We start from the raw sequence: 20,056 nt of genomic DNA on the forward strand, positions 1-20,056 counted from the left end.
TACTTTCTTCCTGTCGGGGGGGGGGAGGAGAGGGGAGGGTGAGAATCGTGCAAAATTTGGTTTGGTGTTGATATAAGGATTAAACAAACTTGAAAATGTGCCATGAAATAAAAAAAAAGATTGAGATGCACCAGTCTAAAAAGACAAGATATAAATCCCAAGAACACTGGGTGTCTCTGTACGGTGCTGCACACATCTGGCAGCTCTGTACAAAAGAATAATGATAATAAAGAAAACAGCATTTCTGAAACGCCAGAGCACATCCTTCATGTACTTTTCAGGCTTAAAGAGAACTGACAGCCCCTCTAATCACTCGCCTACACTCGCAAATAACATTGTACCTTTGTATCAGTTCCCTGAGCCAGAGGACTATGCCAGTTAGAGAAAGTCAAAATCTGTATTTTGTTACACCAGTGTCTACCGTAGCTCTTTGTTAACCTACAGATGATGGCAGATAAGGGCTAACTGGCCCAGCCAGTCTGCCCAGTTGTCCTCCTATCTAATTCTCTACCACTTAGGCCAGCACCAGGATTGAGAAGATGGGAGTCTAATAAAAGGGGGGGGGGGGGGGGGGGGGAGGAACCTACACTATTGAGGATAGAGGCCCACAAGACCTCCCTTTTGGAAACACCTCCCCTCCTACCCCCCATCTGTCATAAATGGTAGCAGGGTTGGGATTGGAACTAATTTGGGATGGAAGCTGAGGTGTGCAGAAAGGCAAGATCTCTCTCTTACATCAAAAAAAAAAAAAACCAGTCACAATGTTTTATTGTCCTAATGAGATAATAAACCTCAAAATTTGGCAGCTAGAGTTACCGTACCTTCTGAAAGTCACACTGGGGATCTCGGCAGAAAGTCGACTCACAGATGACAATGTCACCATGACAACTGCAGTCTTGACAAGAATCTGGTTTCCAAACAGAGTTATTCTGCAAAAACAATTAAAATATATAAATATAAGTGAAAAAACATCTTGAAATATAGACAACATACCATGCCTGCATTACTCGAACACAGGAGGATGAAGGCAGTTCCTTCTGTGCTAACTCCATGCTCGCGCACCTGATAATACCCAGCAAACATCCCACGATGTTTCTGTTTTAATGTATAGTTTGCTTTGCTATGTTTTTACGTTTGTAAGATCTGCCTTGAGCTTTTGGAAAGGCGAATTATAAATGAAATAAATTGAATTGAACTACAGAATTTCATTTTTGAATAAAAGCAAATTAGAGATTCACATATGGATCACAGAAGATACAATTCCCAGAAGTAAAAAACTAAGTACCATTCATGCCACCTAAGAAATGAAAACAGCAGTTCCAAACGTAACGGATGGCACGCAAGCCTGCAGCGCCCAGTAGGTAAGAGCACATTACTGGGTGCACACATTTTTTTATGTTCTACGGCTTTTTAAAAACCTCTACCTGGAAATATTTATGATCACAATAAAATGACTTTTAACATTATGAACGTGGCAGATCTAGTGAGAAAAAAAATCACAGAAAAGCCAAATGTAAAACACAAGACCAACAACTGAGACTTTATTGCAGTGCTAGACCACAGTAATAATATTCGGAAGCAAGTGTCTCAAGGCTGAGAGCAACAGGAGACAGACAGTCTGCATAATATGCCTACTGGTGTTTTAAATCCATCAGCAGCGTGCTACGTGTTCTTGCACAAAAGCAACTATTGCTGTGTTCTGCCTTTCACTGTGTTACTCATAAAGCTGTACAGAAATGTAAACAATTGCAGAGCAGGACCTCAAGATCTGAAGTAAGCTCTATGGTGGCAGTTAAGGCCCCTTCTCCAAAAAAAGGAGTGCAGTCTCCAATTATCTCTGACACCATTAGAGCACATGGGAAAAAGTCACCAGCCAGAAGGAAACTCCAATGCCGTATAATCGTGTAAAGACAAGACTCCAAAACCAAATTTTCAGGGGTAAAGTCACTTCAAATACTCGTTTTGAAAAGTCAGCTCTGCAGCAATGAAAGGACATGGAGGGCCTGTGGTTCAGGTCCCAACGCAGAGTGCTGCACGGTAAGAAGTTTGAGTCTCCCAGTCCATCAAGGCCGGCTGGAGCTGGGTATCCCATGGAGGCCACAAGTTCAATCATAGAGAGGGAGGGAAGCTGGCCACCACTAGGCCTGAAGCCTTTCCTGCGCGTGGTATCTGGGGTGGGGAGAAGGTTTAAAGAGAAAAAGGCATTTTTCAATGTCCTCCAGTGGTGCATTATGTTACTTTCAAAAGTATTCACCCTGCAGGGTGCATTAGTATGTCTTCCCCGCTCACTCTGTAGGGACTTGTCAGGGTACAAGTGGCCCCATTTATAAGCTTTCTGGCAGAGGGCACCCAGAAGCACAGGACCTGGAACCTCAGTCGATTATTTCTGCCTCCATTAGTAGATTAGAATGTTCTCTCTCTCTCTTTCTTTATACATATATATATATAGAGAGAGAGAGAGAGGGGGGGGGGGGAGAGAGGGGAGAGAGAGAGGGGGCGGGAGGGAGAGAGAGAGAGGGGGGCGGGGAGAGAGAGAGAGAGAGAGAGGGAGAGAGAGAGAGAGAGAGAGAGAGAGAGAGAGAGAGGTGAGGGAGAGAGAGAGAGAGGAAGTGAGAGAGAGAGGGAGAGAGAGAGAGGGGGGAGAGAGAGGGAGAGAGAGGGGGCGGGGAGAGAGAGAGAGGGGGGCGGGGAGAGAGAGAGAGAGAGGCGAGAGAGAGAGAGAGAGAGAGAGAGAGAGGGAGTGAGAGAGAGAGAGAGGGGGGGACTCTATATTATAAAAATATTAAGGTCTCTAAGTGATCATTGTGTTGCATCTGCCCATGCGTGTACATAATGACCTCATCTGGAGAAATGGGAGAAAATATGGCATCTACATCGTGACAGCAGTGATGTCAGCGCTGGCAGCGGAAAGGCTGGTGGGGGGGTGTCTGGGCCCCACTGACCCAAGAGAAAGAGAGGAGGGGTAGCACTGGGAGCCAAAGAGCTGGTGGGGGTTCCCGGGGCCCCACCAGCCCAAGAGAAACAGAAGACCATCTGAGCTAACAGGGGAAAGGCTGGCGGGAATTTCCAGGCCCCACCAGCACAGGACATAAAGAACTGGCGATGTCAGGAGCAGAAGGCCTGGCACCACCACTTTTCTTGAACTGGTGGTGCCAGGTCCCACCAGCTCAAAACAAGAGCAGGGCTTTTCGGGCCCCTCCAGTCCAAACAAAAATAAGCAAGTAGCAGCAAACGCCTGGTGAGGGTTCCCAAGCCCCATCAGCAACAGGAATACCAAGTCAAATCTCTGCACAGGAGGGAAGGGGAGGAGTGTGCCTTAAGAAGGTGGGAGAGAGGGATGGGCATGGGGCGACTGAAATGGAAGGAGCTGGGATCAGAGAAGTGGAAGAGGGAGGGGAGGGGAAATATGGGAGCAGCAGGGACAACATGGGGGGGGGGGGTGTGCTGGGAAGACTGTGCCCACACCCCACATACTCACACATCCCCACTCTCCCCATACACACCCAATCCCTCCATCACTCACATTCCCAATATTAAATACAACTACTTTCCTAAAAAATACTCCCCTTCCAAAGCACACACCTTCACACCACCAACCCCAGCTTTGAATGCACCCTTCATTCTACCACCCCTACACACACACACCCACCCTCACTCCCTCCCATACTCTCCAAACACACACACACATCCCCAACATTGTCAAGTGACTCCAGATTTTCAGGACAAGTTGATCCAGCCCTTGTTTTACTGTACTGCCTGCATAGACTTGTAGTTCTGGTGTCCCTATTGATTTCCCTGAGAAAAGTCCATGAAGGCATGGGATGAAACCAGGACTGGATCAGTCTGTTCTGAAAAATTTGGAGCCAGCTGGCAACCCTAATACCCCCAACCCCCCCGCATACACCCACTACACACTCTGACCCCTCCATCACTCACACCCCAGCATTACCTACAACTGCCTCTGATACAACAACAGCTGTACCCCTAACTGTACACACTCAGCCCCACACTCACACATCTCCCTACACTTTATTCCCCCCACAAACACACACACACTCTCCCCTCACTCTCACTTGCTACATACCCCAACCCCTCCATCATTCATACACTTCCAACCTTCACACACACACACACACACCCCAATACCACCTACAACTACCCTCCCAAATAGCACCCCAGAACACACACACACACACCCTCACACCACCAACCCACATACCCTCCCCATACACACACATACCCTGTCACCCCCAACTGTACACAGGCACACAAGTGAAGGGAGGAATAGGTGCTGGGAGAGGGAGATGGGGGTGTATCCTCCCCCCCCCCCAAAAAAAAGAAAAAAAACCTCACCCTCTACTGCTCCATCCCACACAAACACACACCTTCTGCTCACAATCTGAACATACGATCAACCCATGAGACAGTCCTTACCCACCACACACACAAAGGCGAGGGAGGCTAGGGGAGAAAATAGAGTACAATGAGGAAAAGATGTGCACATGTGCACACTCCCATTCACTCTCCAACACCCACACATAACCCCTCTCCATTCCATGTCCCCGCCACACACAAAGGGAGAGGGGAAAAGTGTAAAATGCCAGGAGGAGCGTACACTCACACTCAACTCGACACCCCCACACCACATTCACACCCCACGCATTTAGACGGGAAGGGGGGGAATGTCGCTCACTTATGGGAGAAAGAGTGAACCCCCTAACACATACACACTCACTTTCACCTCCTCACAACAGATGCATATCCTCCATCCCCCACCCACACATGGAGGAGGAAGAGAGGGCGGAATGGGAAAGGGGCTCAAAGAGGAGAGTGCAATGAGAGGAGGGTGAAAGAGTACACGCCCACACTCACCCCGCAACTCTCACACGGGGAGGGAAAGGGATAGGAGGAAGGAAAGGGGAAAGATGGGTATGGATTCCCCATCCAAGCTCACCTCTCCCCCCCAACACACACACACCTCCTTTTACCACTCATACATCCTCCACTCCCCACACCATCCCCACAAAACACACATCACCATCCCCATGTGGGAGAAGAGGAGAGGTGTATGGAGAGAACACGGAAAGCGTAAGGGGAGGAAACCACACGCACACACAGCACATACTATAGACCGTAAGCCCTCTGGGGATAGGGAAATACCTACAGTACCTGAATGTAATCTGCTTTGAAGTGCCGAAAGACCCCCACCCACCACCATATACACAACCAACACCACATGCACCACCTCTCACACACCCCCTGCAAGCCTTTTGACCCACACTTCCCCATTAAACCCCTTTCCCTTCCCCCATCTATCCCCATTCTTTCACCCCAACAGAGCAAGTACAGGATACCTTCTATAAGGCACATATCCAGTTCACGGAATCATAAAATTATATCTATATAGATATACACACACATACACACATATATATACACAGTATATTCTTAAATAGCACTTGTACAAAATGCAAAATAGGGGCAATAAATTACATCCCCCTAAATGAAATGATATACCACTACTTTTATTTGTCTTAATCATACATTTAAGAATATTATAACTTATTATAACATGTTACACTTTAAATACCCATTAATCTAAGAGCAACCACATATTTACTCCCATTCACACCTACATTCGTACACATACCACATATATTTAAAACATCATTTATATCCAATTACTTTCTACAACATTTGGAAAATGACATCATGAAAGCAAAAAGTCCAAGTAGATTTTATGTGTCAATAAGGACTTTATAGAGTTTTCCAAGCAAACCTCCAAAAACAAAAACCCTCAAAACCTAATTTCAAAGTCCTCAAAGAAAAAAATAAAAAAGATGTAGCTCCAAAGTCCTCAAAATAAATAGGATTTTAAAAATGAACCAGATTATAAATATTCCACCAATCAGCATGTAAACCAAGAGGACTTCAACATTTACATTTGGTTTACATCTTTGCTGGTGGAATACTCTACAAAGTCCTTACTGATACATAAAATCTACTTGGATTTTTTGTTTAATGATATGTCATTTTTCAAATGCAGAAACTGAGCTTTATTAGATATAAATGTTTTAAATATATGAGGTATGTGTGAATGTAGGTGTGAATGAGAGTTAGTGCATGGCAGAAGATTGAAGAGGATGTCACCATATCTGGAAGCAGAATTAATATACTTGCGGTCTTCTGTTTAACAAAATTGAAAAAAAAAATCTGCAAAGAAATTTCATAAAATCAGAGAAATGCATGAAATATTGTATCAAGACAATAGCTGGTAGTGCATTTGCATTTCAACAGCCTATTCTAATTCCTACAAATAACAAACAGGATGGTCCCATTGAAAGCACCTGGATATATGCTGGGCCAGTTGTTCAGTTGCAAGTGCTGCAGCTGTTATTTGGAGGCCCTGGTTTCCATTCCTAGGCCAGGCTTCTACATCCTGTGCCAGCAAGGGCTAGGGATGAAGTGGAGGCGGCATTCACAGGCCTGGGATGGGGGTGGGACACCAAAAGGGAGCCTTAGCCATCCCTCACCAGTACCTGGAGGCCAGATTTACGGCCCACGTTTGCCAAGTCCTAGAAGAAACCATGCGTTGCAACCCCCAGCTGACTTGGATGTGGGATATAAAAATAGGTTCATGGTATCCTAAGCCTAATAAAGGCCTGGCCTGATTAAGCTGGAAGCCAAAAGGAGCAGGAGGAGACTGGAAGGTAAAACAAAAAATACATTTATATGAATAATGTGGAAGCTTCAGGGTTAGACTATGTGCTAGGAACTGAAAGTCTTCAAGCAGTTCAAAGCAAAATTTAAGCTTTGCTCTACAGTCTGACATGACCTCCTCTTTACCCCGACTTTCTAATGCTGTGATTTGCTGCATTCAAAATACTCCATTACCTTTTTTCTTTTGCAGCGATTCTATTCTTTTTTCCACCATGGAGGTCAGGCTAACTGAAGAAGTGTGTTGCCAAGCAGGGAACAACTTAAGAGTGGCAAATCGAAAGGGGAATTCTGGAAAGAGCAGAGAGCAAGGAAACATGTTTGATGGCACAAACGAGCTGAAGAGGCAAAGAGAGGGCAGAAGAAAAGAAACTCGGAATGAGGTTCAGGGGGCAGGGAAGAAAAGGGTCCTAAAAGGGAGAAGAAGAAGCTTGAAGTAGGAAGTAGAGGGAGTGCCAATGAAGAGAGGAAAGTGTCAAAATGGGAGCTAGAGAGAACGACAAGGAGCAGCTTGCGATAGTCCAGGTGACAGATGTTTGAAAATTCTAGAAAATACTGCTTGTATCTACCTGACAAAATAAAACGTCCTACTGTGGTTTGTGAACAGAGTGCAACGAGAGGAGAAATAGACTAGAAGAGGCACAAAATATTGGATTTCAGAGACATTTATTTATTTACTTAATTTTCTATATACCGATGTTGGTATTTACCTTCACACCGGTTTACAATCTTTCGTCGCTAAAAGTCATTAAATACAATAAAAAATTTTAAACCAATCAAACAAATAACTATACATCAGAATCATTCTTAACTTAATATAAAAGAAATAAATCATGAAGTAAAATGATAAACTTAAAATTTAAATAATCACATTAAAACATGCCCATTAACATAAAATAATTTTAAAAAAGCATCAAAATATGTAAAACATTGAGAATTACTGGCTGACTTCTACTTGGAATGCTTGTACAAAAAAGCCATGTTTTTAGTGCTTTCTTAAATTCTTTTAAATCTTTCTGGAGCCTTAATTCTACGGGTAACATATTCCACAGACCTGGGCCGGCTAATGAAAGAGCTCTTTCCCTTACACAGGTAAGTTTAGCAGTGGCAATAGAAGAAATTGTAAGAAGGCCTTTACCCTCTGAACGCAGATTTCGTTGAGGTGTGTGAATGCGTATAACTGCATTCATCCAGTCTACTTGTTCTGCATAGATTGCTTTATGTATCAAACGTAAAGTTTTAAATTTAATTCTATACTCAACTGGTAGCCAACGTAATGCAGAAAGAACAGGGGTAATGTGATCTCTTTTGTTAGTACCGGAGAGGAGCCTAGCAGCAGCATTCTGTAAAACTTGCAGTGGTCTAAGTGAACTGCAATAATCTATATTGATAAATAGCAAAGCTTGAAGAACAGGTCTAAATTTGTCACGATTCAATAAGGGTTTTAAGCGCCTACGAATTATCAGGGGGGAGGCAGAGGGTAGCAAGAGAACCCCAAAGTACTGGTGAGTGGGATGGGTTCTGGCTCGGGCATAAACACAGCTTAACTGTGAACAGGGTTCTTCCTAGGCAGCAGGATGAATTAGCCATTATTTGAGAAAAGGCAGACTCTGCCAGAGCTGGCTCTCATGGCATGGATGTTGAACACACAGTAATCTCCTCCTTACGCCTCCCCAAAGATCTGGATGATGTTCTGGTTTCTGCCAGGAAACCTTCAATCAGAAGATCCTGATTTCAAATGGATGAGGTTTCTCAACTTGGTGTAGAACCAGCCAGCTGGATCCCTTTTCCTGTGTCCTGACGGATCTGCTTCAGTTTTTTTTCTGCCTTTCGTCCTCAAGTTTTAGGATGAGAGGCAGATGCAAGTCCCTTGTAGACAGCAGGATGAATTAGCCATAGAAACAGAGAAATGACGACAGAAAAGGACCAAATGATCCATCTAGTCTGCAGTAGCTCAGTTGAAGAAAGACTGGAGGGCTCACGAGGCAGTGTATTTACTGAGCTTCGAGAGCTAGGTTCATGTCAGCACTGTTGGATGACGTTGCCCATGAATTATGGCTAATTCATGCTTTCTTGTCGATAGAGAGCGCCAACATTTTCCTTATAACTCTCCTCCCCCGCCCTGACTTTGGACATCAGAGAAACACGGCCGCTGAGGATCTGTAGAGAATGGGCCTCAAATGCGGTAAATCAGTTATAGAAAATGTTCTCGATTTCACATAAAACCTAATGACGCATTGCTCTGGCAGATTTGCCCAATTATTTTAACGTTTTCAGCTCTATGGTGGATTAATATGCCCAGCAGACTGTACCTTTTACAGTGTTTGAAACTGTACTTGTACATCTATTCCTATCTGAACTGAAGAGATCAGCAACAGCAAGCCTAGGGCAGAATTAGCCTTGTAGAACGAGGGAAGAATAAATGGGAAAAAAAAAAAATCTGTCTACGGCTGCTGGTTAAATACTCTTGCTCAGCAAACTATTTCTATGTTCAGCAATATCACTAAGAGAACACACTTTTTTTTTCACCTACTTACAAGTCAAGGAGCTCACTAACAGAGAAACTGCAGCATCACACATGGTACTTGCTCTGGTTTTCTTCAATTTCACAATAATTTCCACCTCTCTGGCCCAGCAAAACAGCAAATATTTTCACTCTAAGAATCCTCTGAAAAGAAATACTTTTCAAAATAATCTTTTGAAGACCCAATATTAAACTTACACTTGACAAATGTTCTGTATTTCTAGCCATGCCTCTTCTGAGAGATCCCATTGGTTAAATAAAAGAAATGAGAGAAATAGTGGGATACTACAGACGTACCTGGCAGAACCAGAGAAAGAACCATTGTAGCCCTGGGCTTCAGCATGATAGACCCAGAAAAAAAGATAGCCTTAAAAATTAAAAAAACAAACAAAAAAAAGCAGAGGAAAGAAACATAGGAAATGTTTTCTAGTGTTGAGAGAAATACATAAATATATATTTGGAGCCAGCTGTTCCTCTTGCTCCTTTAGGTTTCCAGTTCAACTGTAACCAGGGCTGGGGATATGGTACCATGAGCCTCCTCAGGGATTTTTTCCCCTCTCAGACACTGCAATGCCAGCCCTCAGTCGGAGGCAGTGTTCTAAGCCTCATTCAGGACTGTGAAACCATGGGTTCCATGGCTGACCACCAGGTGCGCCATTGTACGACGGCTGTGACTTCCTCCTCTCCACAAGAGGCGCTGAACGCTGCCTCCGCAGCACCCTGGGCCTCAGCCAACCCGGAGAGCGGAGGACGTGAGCCAGGAATCGAACACAATCCCTCCGCACAGCAGTGCCACTGAACCACTGGGCAAGCTTCAGGGAAATAACATATGTGAATATGGCTCTAGCAAGTGTTACTGCTTTAAAAACAAAAAAAAAACCTTTCAAAAAATCTACTGCACTGTCAATAGTGAGTGAAAATGCTGTAAGGTGCTAGGCTAACAGCTTTAAGTAGTTTATAGAAAATGTTCTGTCCTATCATTCACATATTTTTGAAAGACTGTTTTTTACCCAGGGTATGTTCTAAACACAGCATTTATATGATCTAGCTAAGTTTCTGTCTATTTTTTTAAACAAGTATAACGGCCATTATAACAAATATTTTTAGGATGTGTCAGTTAACTGAACTATATTCACAGATGATGAAACATTAACTAAACACAAAGCTCCTGACCAGGAGGGATACTGCTACTTACAAGCTAAACGAGTGCCTTTTTAGCTACTTTGGGGAAGATTTTTTTTTTTTTTTAGGGGTAACAGAAAACACAAATATTCTGAAAAAAATCAGAACCATGAAACAGAGCAAGTTTAGAGTCTTAGCTTTAAGTTAAAATCATTTTACACCCAGAAAGGGCCCCCATTAGCACACTCCCGGTAATGTAAAACATTTACCGACATTTTTCAAAAGACTGGTCAGAAACTATGAGGGGTAAAATCCAGAGCTACCAGGAGAAAATGGTTGAATCCACCTTAGTGGATTTTCAGCTGACTAAAAGCACACCTGTAGTTTTAGCCAAAATAAAAAGGGGCATGGGAGGGGGGCATTTTCAAAGGTGAGGCTGAAAACTACCCATCTACATTGAAATTTTCAGAACTGTATTTGGCATAGTCAACCTGCACACTTCACACTCTTGTTTTACACAGTGCAACTATATGTGCATACTTTTTGTCTACACGATAAGTTAATACTCAAACACAAGGGCCACTGTGCTAAGCTGCGTTCTATTGGCCATTAATGTGCATTAACGCCAATTTTAATATGGGTGTTAGCAGCCAATTTCACGCCTGATGTATTTTAAACAGTATTAAGCCTTTAGAACAGGGGTAGATAGCTGAAGTCCTGGAGTGTCATAAACAGGACTGGCTTTCACAGGACACCCACAATGAATATGCATGAGATATGTCTGCATACAACAAGGCATCATAGTGGATAACACATTGAAATCGTCGGTTCAGTGTGCTGCGGCAGTCAAAAAAGCAAACAGAATGTTGGGAATTATTAGAAAAGGAATGATGAATAAAACAGAAAATGTCATAATGCCTCTGTATCGCTCCATGGTGAGACCGCACCTTGAATACTGTGTGCAATTCTGGTCGCCGCATCTCAAAAAAGATATAATTGCGATGGAGAAGGTACAGAGAAGGGCAACCAAAATGATAAGGGGAATGGAACATCTCCCCTATGAAGAAAGACTAAAGAGGTTAGGACTTTTCAGCTTGGAGAAGAGACGACTGAGGGGGGATATGATAGAGATGTTTAAAATCATGAGAGGTCTAGAACGGGTAGATGTGAATCGGTTATTTACTCTTTCGGATAGTAGAAAGACTAGGGGGCACTCCATGAAGTTAGCATGGGGCACATTTAAAACTAATCAGAGAAAGTTCTTTTTCATTCAACGCACAATTAAACTCTGGAATTTGTTGCCAGAGGATGTGGTTAGTGCAGTTAGTATAGCTGTGTTTAAAAAAGGATTGGATAAGTTCTTGGAGGAGAAGTCCATTACCTGCTATTAAGTTTACTTAGAGAATAACCACTGCCATTAGCAATGGTTACATGGAATAGACTTAGTGTTTGGGTACTTGCCAGGTTCTTATGGCCTGGATTGGCCACTGTTGGAAACAGGATGCTGGGCTTGATGGACCCTTGGTCTGACCCAGTATGGCATTTTCTTATGTTCTTACAATGGAGGCAGTTCATGCAAATATACCTCATGCATATTTATTGTGGACAGCCTGAAAATCAGACCTGGCTTTGGCACTCCAGGGCTGACATTGCCTAGAACATAAAGCATTACAGTAGGACTTTGGCAGTACTTACCAACGATGCATTAGCAACACAACTAACACCATCTCCAAAGGAGTCTACACTCCACCCAAGCCCCCTTGCTCCCCCACCATGAACCATGCCTGACTGACACCCCCACCCCAATTCCTTCTCTGATGCCCCTCACAAGCCTACCCCATCCAAAGTTGTAATACAGACAAAGGGAGCAAGAAAAAGGATGACCACCTCTTATTCCAACTGGTCAGGATCAAAACGGCATCAGCAGACCTTAGGCGGTCTTTTGAGCCAACCGTGCTGGGGGTCGGAGATGGGGGATACCTGATGAGAAGTCAGGAAGGCCCAGCTGGCAAGGTGCTTGTGTTAGTCAAGAATACCTAATGCAACAACTTAACAACTTTACTACACCTTAAGGAGCTGCATTATGTTTTTGAGTTGCCAGCAGATTAATGCCAATTGGGTAGCATAGTACAATTTGTGGTAACCTATTTTAATTTTGAATGAGCTGCTTTTCATGAATTTTCATACGACACAGTTCACTAACATTCTGCATTAGACCGTATTAACATTAATGCAGACTAACACACTAAACTGTAATGCTAGTGTGCTTTAGCGTGTGTTTAACGTGTGTTAACATTTATACTAGCATCAACCCTCTTTAGTATACTGGCCCCACAATTTACATGTGAGCCCCTACTGATAACTGTCCTCTCTACACCTAGTATTAGGCTCTGCAGAATTGACATTTCCTCAAAATGTTTCATTTCTCCTATTACTATGGAATAATACATAGCAACACACAGGATACTGCTGAATAAAGTCACACTACAGGTGCACTGAGAAAAGTGCCACCATCTCATTATATTAACGTGCCCTGCAGTGTACTGCCATTATGAAATGCAAATATCAAAATTATTCCTCATAGTACTCTTTTTTTTAAATGTTTTTAATATCCTTCTATAAGGAAGAATAATTCAGTGGCGAGACTATTTCTTTGTGTAAGGCCCTTTCACTTCACGTAAAGTAAATCCACACCTACCACAGGCCACGGCATAATCCTGTGCACCCCCTCTGGATGTGCCGCAGATGGCTCTTTGCCAAGAGGGGATGCATCTGAAACCTGAGAAACGTCTAGAGAGACGCCTTTCCCAGGACCAAGAGAAAGGAGCTGAAGTCTCTGTCGTGGGAAGGATGTCCAGTGAGTCTGGGCTCCCTACTACCTATGGCCATCCTAGGAGATGCTGCCAGCCTTGCAATGGACCTAACTCATCAATAGCCTGGACTCCAGTGTTATGGGATCTGTGCGCAGATGCCTTAAAGTGTCCTTGAGTCCCAGTATCCATTTTCCAGTGGGAGGAGCGTGAAAAGCCACAATTTCTGAGGTGGTGGCCAGAAAGCCAACACTGCTGGATTTAATCACTTGGGCAGGACACTGTTGGGAACTATTCTGCCTGAAACCAAAATCATTGTGCCCTGGGACCCAAAGTACAAAACTTGAACTGAGGCCTTTGGAGAGTCAGTCTTCTGGCACAGAGTAGAGCAAGAGCAGAGGAGCGCGATATTTGTTCATTCTGGAGTGAAGTGACTGTTTTCAGTAATCCGCCGCAACATTTTTACCTCTAAAATAAAGTAAAAGTCCTTTGGAACAACCAAGCCCGGTGTGGAGACACAATTTTTGTGGCAAACGTTGAGTGCGGTGTTCTCCCCACCAGAGGTCGAATTCTCTATCAAAACAACCTACCAGAAAACCTTTGAGACCAGGATCAGGCCAACAGTACTGCACTTAACTTTATTTCTATCCAGGTTTGTCTCCTATCTCTCCCATTTCATTTCTTATTTATTTATTTAAAAAATCTTGTATTCCCCACCTTCCCACAAAGACATTTTTAGTTCGCTTCTTTCTCCCTTACTTCCTTGGTTTTATGTCTGCTATTTACAGTAACCAGGGGGAAAACGCATTTTGTAAGAGTAAATTGCTAATACTGAGTCCCTATCCTACCTCAGATTTAATTTTATATTAGACTGTTTAAACATTAAGGGCCAACTTTTCAAAACCATTTACACGCATAAAATGCGGTTTTACACACATAAATTGCTTGTTAGACAATGGTCTTACAAAATAGCCCACCCGATCTGCGGGTATACATTTATGCACGCACACCATTTTTGCTCATAAGTTTACTTGGACTGAGCAGAGACATTCCTGACAACAGAGTTGTGGAGAGGTCTGGACTTGTAAAAAAACATGTGCCTAAATTTACACTAAAACTTGTGCAGACGTTTTTGCAGGTGTAGCCTGTGTGGGGAAATTCAGTGGAATAATTTTCAAACAAACTTTAAAAAGTGAATTATCAAACGTTGCCCGTGTAAAAAAACAGCATTTACACATTAAAATGGCATATACACGAGTGTATTCTGTTTTAAAAACCGCAACATACCTGCGAACATCGGGGAACGCCAGTAAATTTGTGTGTGTACAAAAGGGGCGGGCCAGGGGTGTTCTGGGAAGAGGCCCAACATTTAAGAGAATTTTACAATGTTCCAAAGTGAAACACTGCTCAACATCTGGTGTGAGTGCTCGAAACATCTTAAAAGTGAAAAAATGACTGGGTAAGGGATCTGGGTGAAATGGGAAGACTTAAGGCTGAAACTTTGACCTCAAAGTTATTAAATACATATAGGGCCGGATTTTAAAAGGGTTACGCGCTTAAATCCAGAGGATTTAAGCGCATAACCGGTTTACGCACGGTGGGCCTATTTTATAAAGGCCCGACGACGTGCGTAAAGCCCCGGGACGGGGGCGGGGGAGCAGTCCGGGGGCGGGGGCAGGGCCAGAGGCCTCCGACAGAGCGGCCATTGCCACTGTGTTGGAGGATCGCGTGCTGGCAGCCTGCCGGCGCGCGCAACTTGCACCTGCCCAGAGGCAGACGCAAAAGGTAAGACAAAGGACGGGGGGGTTAAATTAGGGCTGTGGGGGGGAAGGTTAGGGGAAGGGCTGGGAAGGTCAGGTTAAGGGGAAGGCAGTGCGGCTCAGCGCATGAAACATGCACAATTGTGCACCCCCTTGCACGCGCCGTCCCCTGATTTTATAAATTGCGCGCACAAGTTATAAAATCGGGTGTAGATGTGCGCGCGCCGGGTAGCGCACGCACCTTTTTAAAATCTACCTCATAATATATAGTAATATATATATATATATATATCGCATGTTAAATTTTACTATTATTTTTTATTTTTTTTATTTATTTGTGTTTTTCTATACCAGCATTCACGGAAGTTCGTATCATGTCGGTTTACATAAAACAAGGGGTGAGCAATACATTATAACGTACATAGCTAAAACGTAAGAGTATACATTACAAAAGTATAACAAGTGCATAGAAGAAAAAGTTACAATAAAACAGGGGTTATTCTAACTGGGATTAGAGTTAGAGGAGAGATAAAAAGTTTAACAAGAAGTAAAACCTTGTAGTGACTGGTTGGTATATTATATTTAATAAAGATGAAATGTTAGGGAGGTCATGGCACATTCTGATGCCACTGAGGATTTTGAAAGCTGGCCTGTGGTCAAAGAAGAATCCCAGAATCATGAAATGTCCACACACCTCCTTGTTTCATGTTCACCTCAGTTCAGAGAAGTGAGGGCCTATCAAGAAAAATCACCAGAAAAATATCAGAGATAAGCAAATTGATAATGAGTTAGGTTTGCAACCATGAACTTCAACCATCATCTGGATCTTCTTGGAACCTTGTAGAGTAACTCATGTTTGCTGTGTCTGCACTTCACTGGCAGCAACTGAAGTGTAGAGGGTATGGGGGAATGGAGGAAGTTCTGTGGGTTACCTTGGAAAGGGAAGACAGAGCTTCGATGTACACTAGTGTAATCTGCAGATCTCCAGCACAGGGAAAGAGATGGATAAAGATTTAGACAACAACAAGTGTGGGATGGAATAAGTAAATAGGGGATGGTGATTTATCCTTTCCAACAGTGCTAACACAAGGGGATACTCCACAAAACTAACAGGTCGTAAATGTAAAACAAATTGGAGAAAGTAGTTTTTCACTCAACGCATAATCGAGCTATGGAATTTTTTGCCCGAGTATGTGGTCAAGGTATCTAGCATAGCTGGGTTTAAAAGGAGTTTGGACGTTCCTGGAGGAAAAATCCATAAGTCATTCCTAGCCAGGTAGACTTGGGAAAGCCACCGCTCATCCCGAGTGGGAGCAACAAGAAATGGATCTACTCTTTGGGATCTGTGGGTACCTCATAGTGACCCGGACTGGACCCTGTCAAAGACAGGATGCTGAGCTTGAAGGTCTTTTGGTCTCACCCAGCATGGCACTTCTTATACCTAAGGCTGAAACGAATGGAGGGAGGTTGCTGATGGGGTATTGCTGGAGCATCCCATCTATAAAAACAGTTAGAAAGTGCAAGATCCTGGACTCCTTTTAAGTAACTTTCCTGAAGGAAATGGTAACAGAACCCACAAGACAGTGGACAATACTAGACCAAGAACTTACAAACAGGCAAAGCATTAATAATTTCCCAGCAAGGGGGGGTCACCTGAGCTCCAGTGATCATCAGTCAGCGAGGTTTAATATAAGAGCAAGCAGAGACTGTTCACACAGACACCAGAGTTCATTTAAGAGTACCAACTTTGTTAAGATGGGAAAGTAACTTATGAAAGCACTGGCAGAGTGGGAAGTACAAGAGCATCGAGCTAAACTAAAAGCAGTCAGCGGAAGGAGCAAGTAATCTTTGCTAGAAAAGTAACAGGAAATGATTTTCAAGAGAGGAGTTGCTAAAACAGGTAAGGACAAAAAGATTAGAATTCAAAAGATACGATGGAGCTGAATAGCCCAGGGAACAATATTTGAAAAGCTGAGGGAAGCAGGAAAGGTATTCAGGATAGCAAGACATGAGCACAGGAAATAAAGCAAAGTAACAAAACTTTTTTGGATATGTTAGTGAAAGGAAATAATGCAGAGGTGAAATTGTAAAACAGACTGATGAAAAGGAAGAATGTGTGGAGGGTGACCAGGAAAAAAGCAGAAATCATCGTCAAGAGACATCTTTAATGCAAAGGTTGGCAACTATGATGCATCAGTTCTCTGTGCTTTGTTTTCTTCTGTCCATGCTTCAAATCTTTACCATTTCTTAATGTCATCTCCCCGATCATTCTCTTTCCTCTCCCTTTCCCCCCCCCCCTCTATCATGCCCCCAGTATATCCAAGTATAACCAGCAAATCTCATTTTCCTGCTGACCACATCTTCTGTTAGGAATCTTCCACTTCCTATCATCTCATCTACATTTTCATTCGAGATCATGCCCCTTCCAGCTAAGCTTCAAAGGTCTACGCTTTCTTTCTAATCCCTCTCCTATAAATCCATGTTTCATGTCCATATCCTATCCTTGGAAAGAGGTCGTCATTCAGTAGCCCAAGTTTCTCCTAAGGAATGCCTTACAATCCCAAACATTTTTAGCTTTCTCAATTCTTTCAACTTCTTTTCAACTTTTTACACCTTCCTAAACATTTAAAGTCTTTTGATTGAGCCAGTTTCTGTTCTTCAGCAACTGTTCTCAAATTAGAATTCATTTAGCTGATTATTCTGTTTTTCATCTTCTTGGTGTTCAAGCTCATTCCATAGGTCTGACGGGTTATGCATAACCTAATTATCATTTCTTTTAGATCTTCTTGGTTAGATGCCATTAGTGCTGTATCATCAACATATCAAATGTGTGTTAGGTTTATGGATATTTATGCCTTCCCATTCCTCCAGAGCCTCTGAGATTAAAGATTCCCTGCATAACTTGAACAGAACGGAGAAGAGTATGCATGCATCCTTTTCTAATGCATCCGTTTCTAACTCCTTTTTTAATTTCCACATTCTTAGTTGTCACCTGCTGTTGTCCTCACTGTAGCAATTTAACTCTAATAGAAATTATCAATTAACCTAATTTCATATTCTGATATAAGAGTTCTAGACATTATTTCAACCAGTTTAATGTGATTCACTCTGTCCACAGCTTTGGAATAATCAACAGAACAAAGGAATGTATCTTTTTTCTTCTGAAACATTCCTTCAGATATCATTTGTAATAAATACCATTTCTTATGCCTTTTCCTTCTCTAAATCCTAGTTGTTCTCATCTAGATGTGGATCAACAGCTGACTTGATTCTGTTTTTAACAACCTGCAAAATAATTTTTGATGCATGTAACATCGTGAGTTCCGCTCTGCAGCACTATGTTAATTTGGGGAATTGGAATAATACTGCTCACAAGGAAGTCTTCCTGGAATTCTCCAGTGTCATATATCTGTGTGACAAGAGGCCTGTGCTCCCCAGGAGGAATTCAGGCAGAAGAGCTGCCAAGCCCAAGCAAGCCAGGGTAACAAACAAAACCCCAGGAAGTGAAGACAAATGGCTGTGAATGAAATTACTGAAGAAAAAGGACAAAACAGAGAGAAAAATGGTGCTCCTGGAGTTTAGAAAGAGGGAGAGACCAAGCTCTACCCAAGTCAACACGCCAAGGGAGGCCCAGAAAAGGGGCAGGTGAGGAAACAACGGTATGGAGAGGAGCCTGCAGAAAAGAGAGAAGGAAAGAGAGTCTCTCTGAAAGGGCAGGAATGCTAACCACAGAAGTGCAGAAGAAGGACGCACAATGAGGGCTACCCAAAGGGGAGTGGCTGGAAGTCACAGCACTGACAGTGCTCCATCGCTGGTCCAAAGGGATCTAGAAAAAAGTCGGATGTCTCACAAAATGATTCATCAGATTTGTATAAGATTTAACTCCTTTGCTTCTGTTCTGTAAAATTTCCACAGGCATATTGTCATGTATAGGTGCTTTCTTTTTTTTTTTTACATAAGAAGTGCCAGGCTGGGTCTATAGAGTCCAGCATCTTGTCTTCAATAGTAGCCAATCCCAACTTCTTGTTGCTCATTCCCAGGGAGAAGTGGTGGGTTTCTCAGAATCACCTGGTTGATAACTATGTGCAGACATTTCTTTCATTAACTTGTTCAAATCCTTCTTAAACTCAGCTATGCTAGTTGCCTTGACCACATTCTCCAGCCCCAAATTCCTCAAGTTGATTGCGCATTGTGTGAAAAAATACTTTGAATATATCTGGTTAAATAGCAAGTTATTCGGGTACACATACCCAGATAACTTTTAGGACAGCTTTGAGGTAGTCCTAAAGTTATATGGCTAAGGGGGTCCATTTATCAAAGTGCTATATGGCATTTTCGCATGCGTTAAGGCGTTTTCACATGAAAAAAATGCCTTTTTAACGCATGCAAAAATGCCTTTAATGCATGTAAAAATGCCATAACGCATAGTGCGATGCAAATTAGAAAAAGGGGAGGAGTTTGGGGCGGGATTTGTGGCCAAGTGGGCTGGCTTCATCATTTGCGAAGCCATATCACATGACTTTAATGTGTATTTTAACTATACCTTTTTCATTTGTGTAAAACCATGTGATAGGACTTTATTGTGCTATGTGAATGCTGTTTTTAGTAGTTTTAAGCTCCTGAAAATCCAGCTTAGCTATTAGGGCTCTTCTACAACCACTGGGGGGAGAGAGCCTAGCCATAATGCCCTCATCCTAGGCAGGTATTTATACCTCTATATGAGGCCTACCTAGTCACTCGAGGTGAGGTTTAGGTATTAGTGTAGGGGTTAGGGGCCACTCTGTCATTCAAAGTGAGACGAATGAACAGAACAGTGCTCTCTTGTGAAGATGTGATGACCCTCGGAGTGAGGAAACTCACCCAAAGATGAGATTTGTGCAAGGTTCTCTAAACCTAGCTTGATGTTACCCAGGTAGAGAGTCCATCAAGATAGAGTGAGAGAACATTGCACAAACCTCTCCTCGAGTGACTAGGTAGGCCTCATATAAAGGTATAAATACCTTTCTAGTATGCACTAATATATATGCAAAACGCTAAGATAGGCAGTTTATCACAAAGTGTACTATTACCATAACACACTCCCCTTTTCCTATCACATGTGATATTTAGTGCATTTTGATAAA

At 42.9% G+C, this 20,056-nt stretch overlaps 1 protein-coding gene across 2 annotated transcripts in view; it reads right to left on the minus strand.

Annotated features, from left to right (window-relative positions):
- The window catches only part of FRAS1 (Fraser extracellular matrix complex subunit 1), an 868,026-nt gene that overhangs the window by 587,534 nt on the left and 260,436 nt on the right, over window positions 1-20,056 (minus strand). For both annotated transcript variants that reach the window (XM_029600388.1, XM_029600395.1), the window contains exon 3: window positions 822-929. In XM_029600388.1, coding sequence (XP_029456248.1) covers window positions 822-929 — 108 coding nt within the window. The remainder of the gene's footprint in view (window positions 1-821; window positions 930-20,056) is intronic.

Source organism: Rhinatrema bivittatum, chromosome 1, assembly GCF_901001135.1.
Source record: "Rhinatrema bivittatum chromosome 1, aRhiBiv1.1, whole genome shotgun sequence".
NCBI classification, from domain to species: domain Eukaryota; kingdom Metazoa; phylum Chordata; class Amphibia; order Gymnophiona; family Rhinatrematidae; genus Rhinatrema; species Rhinatrema bivittatum.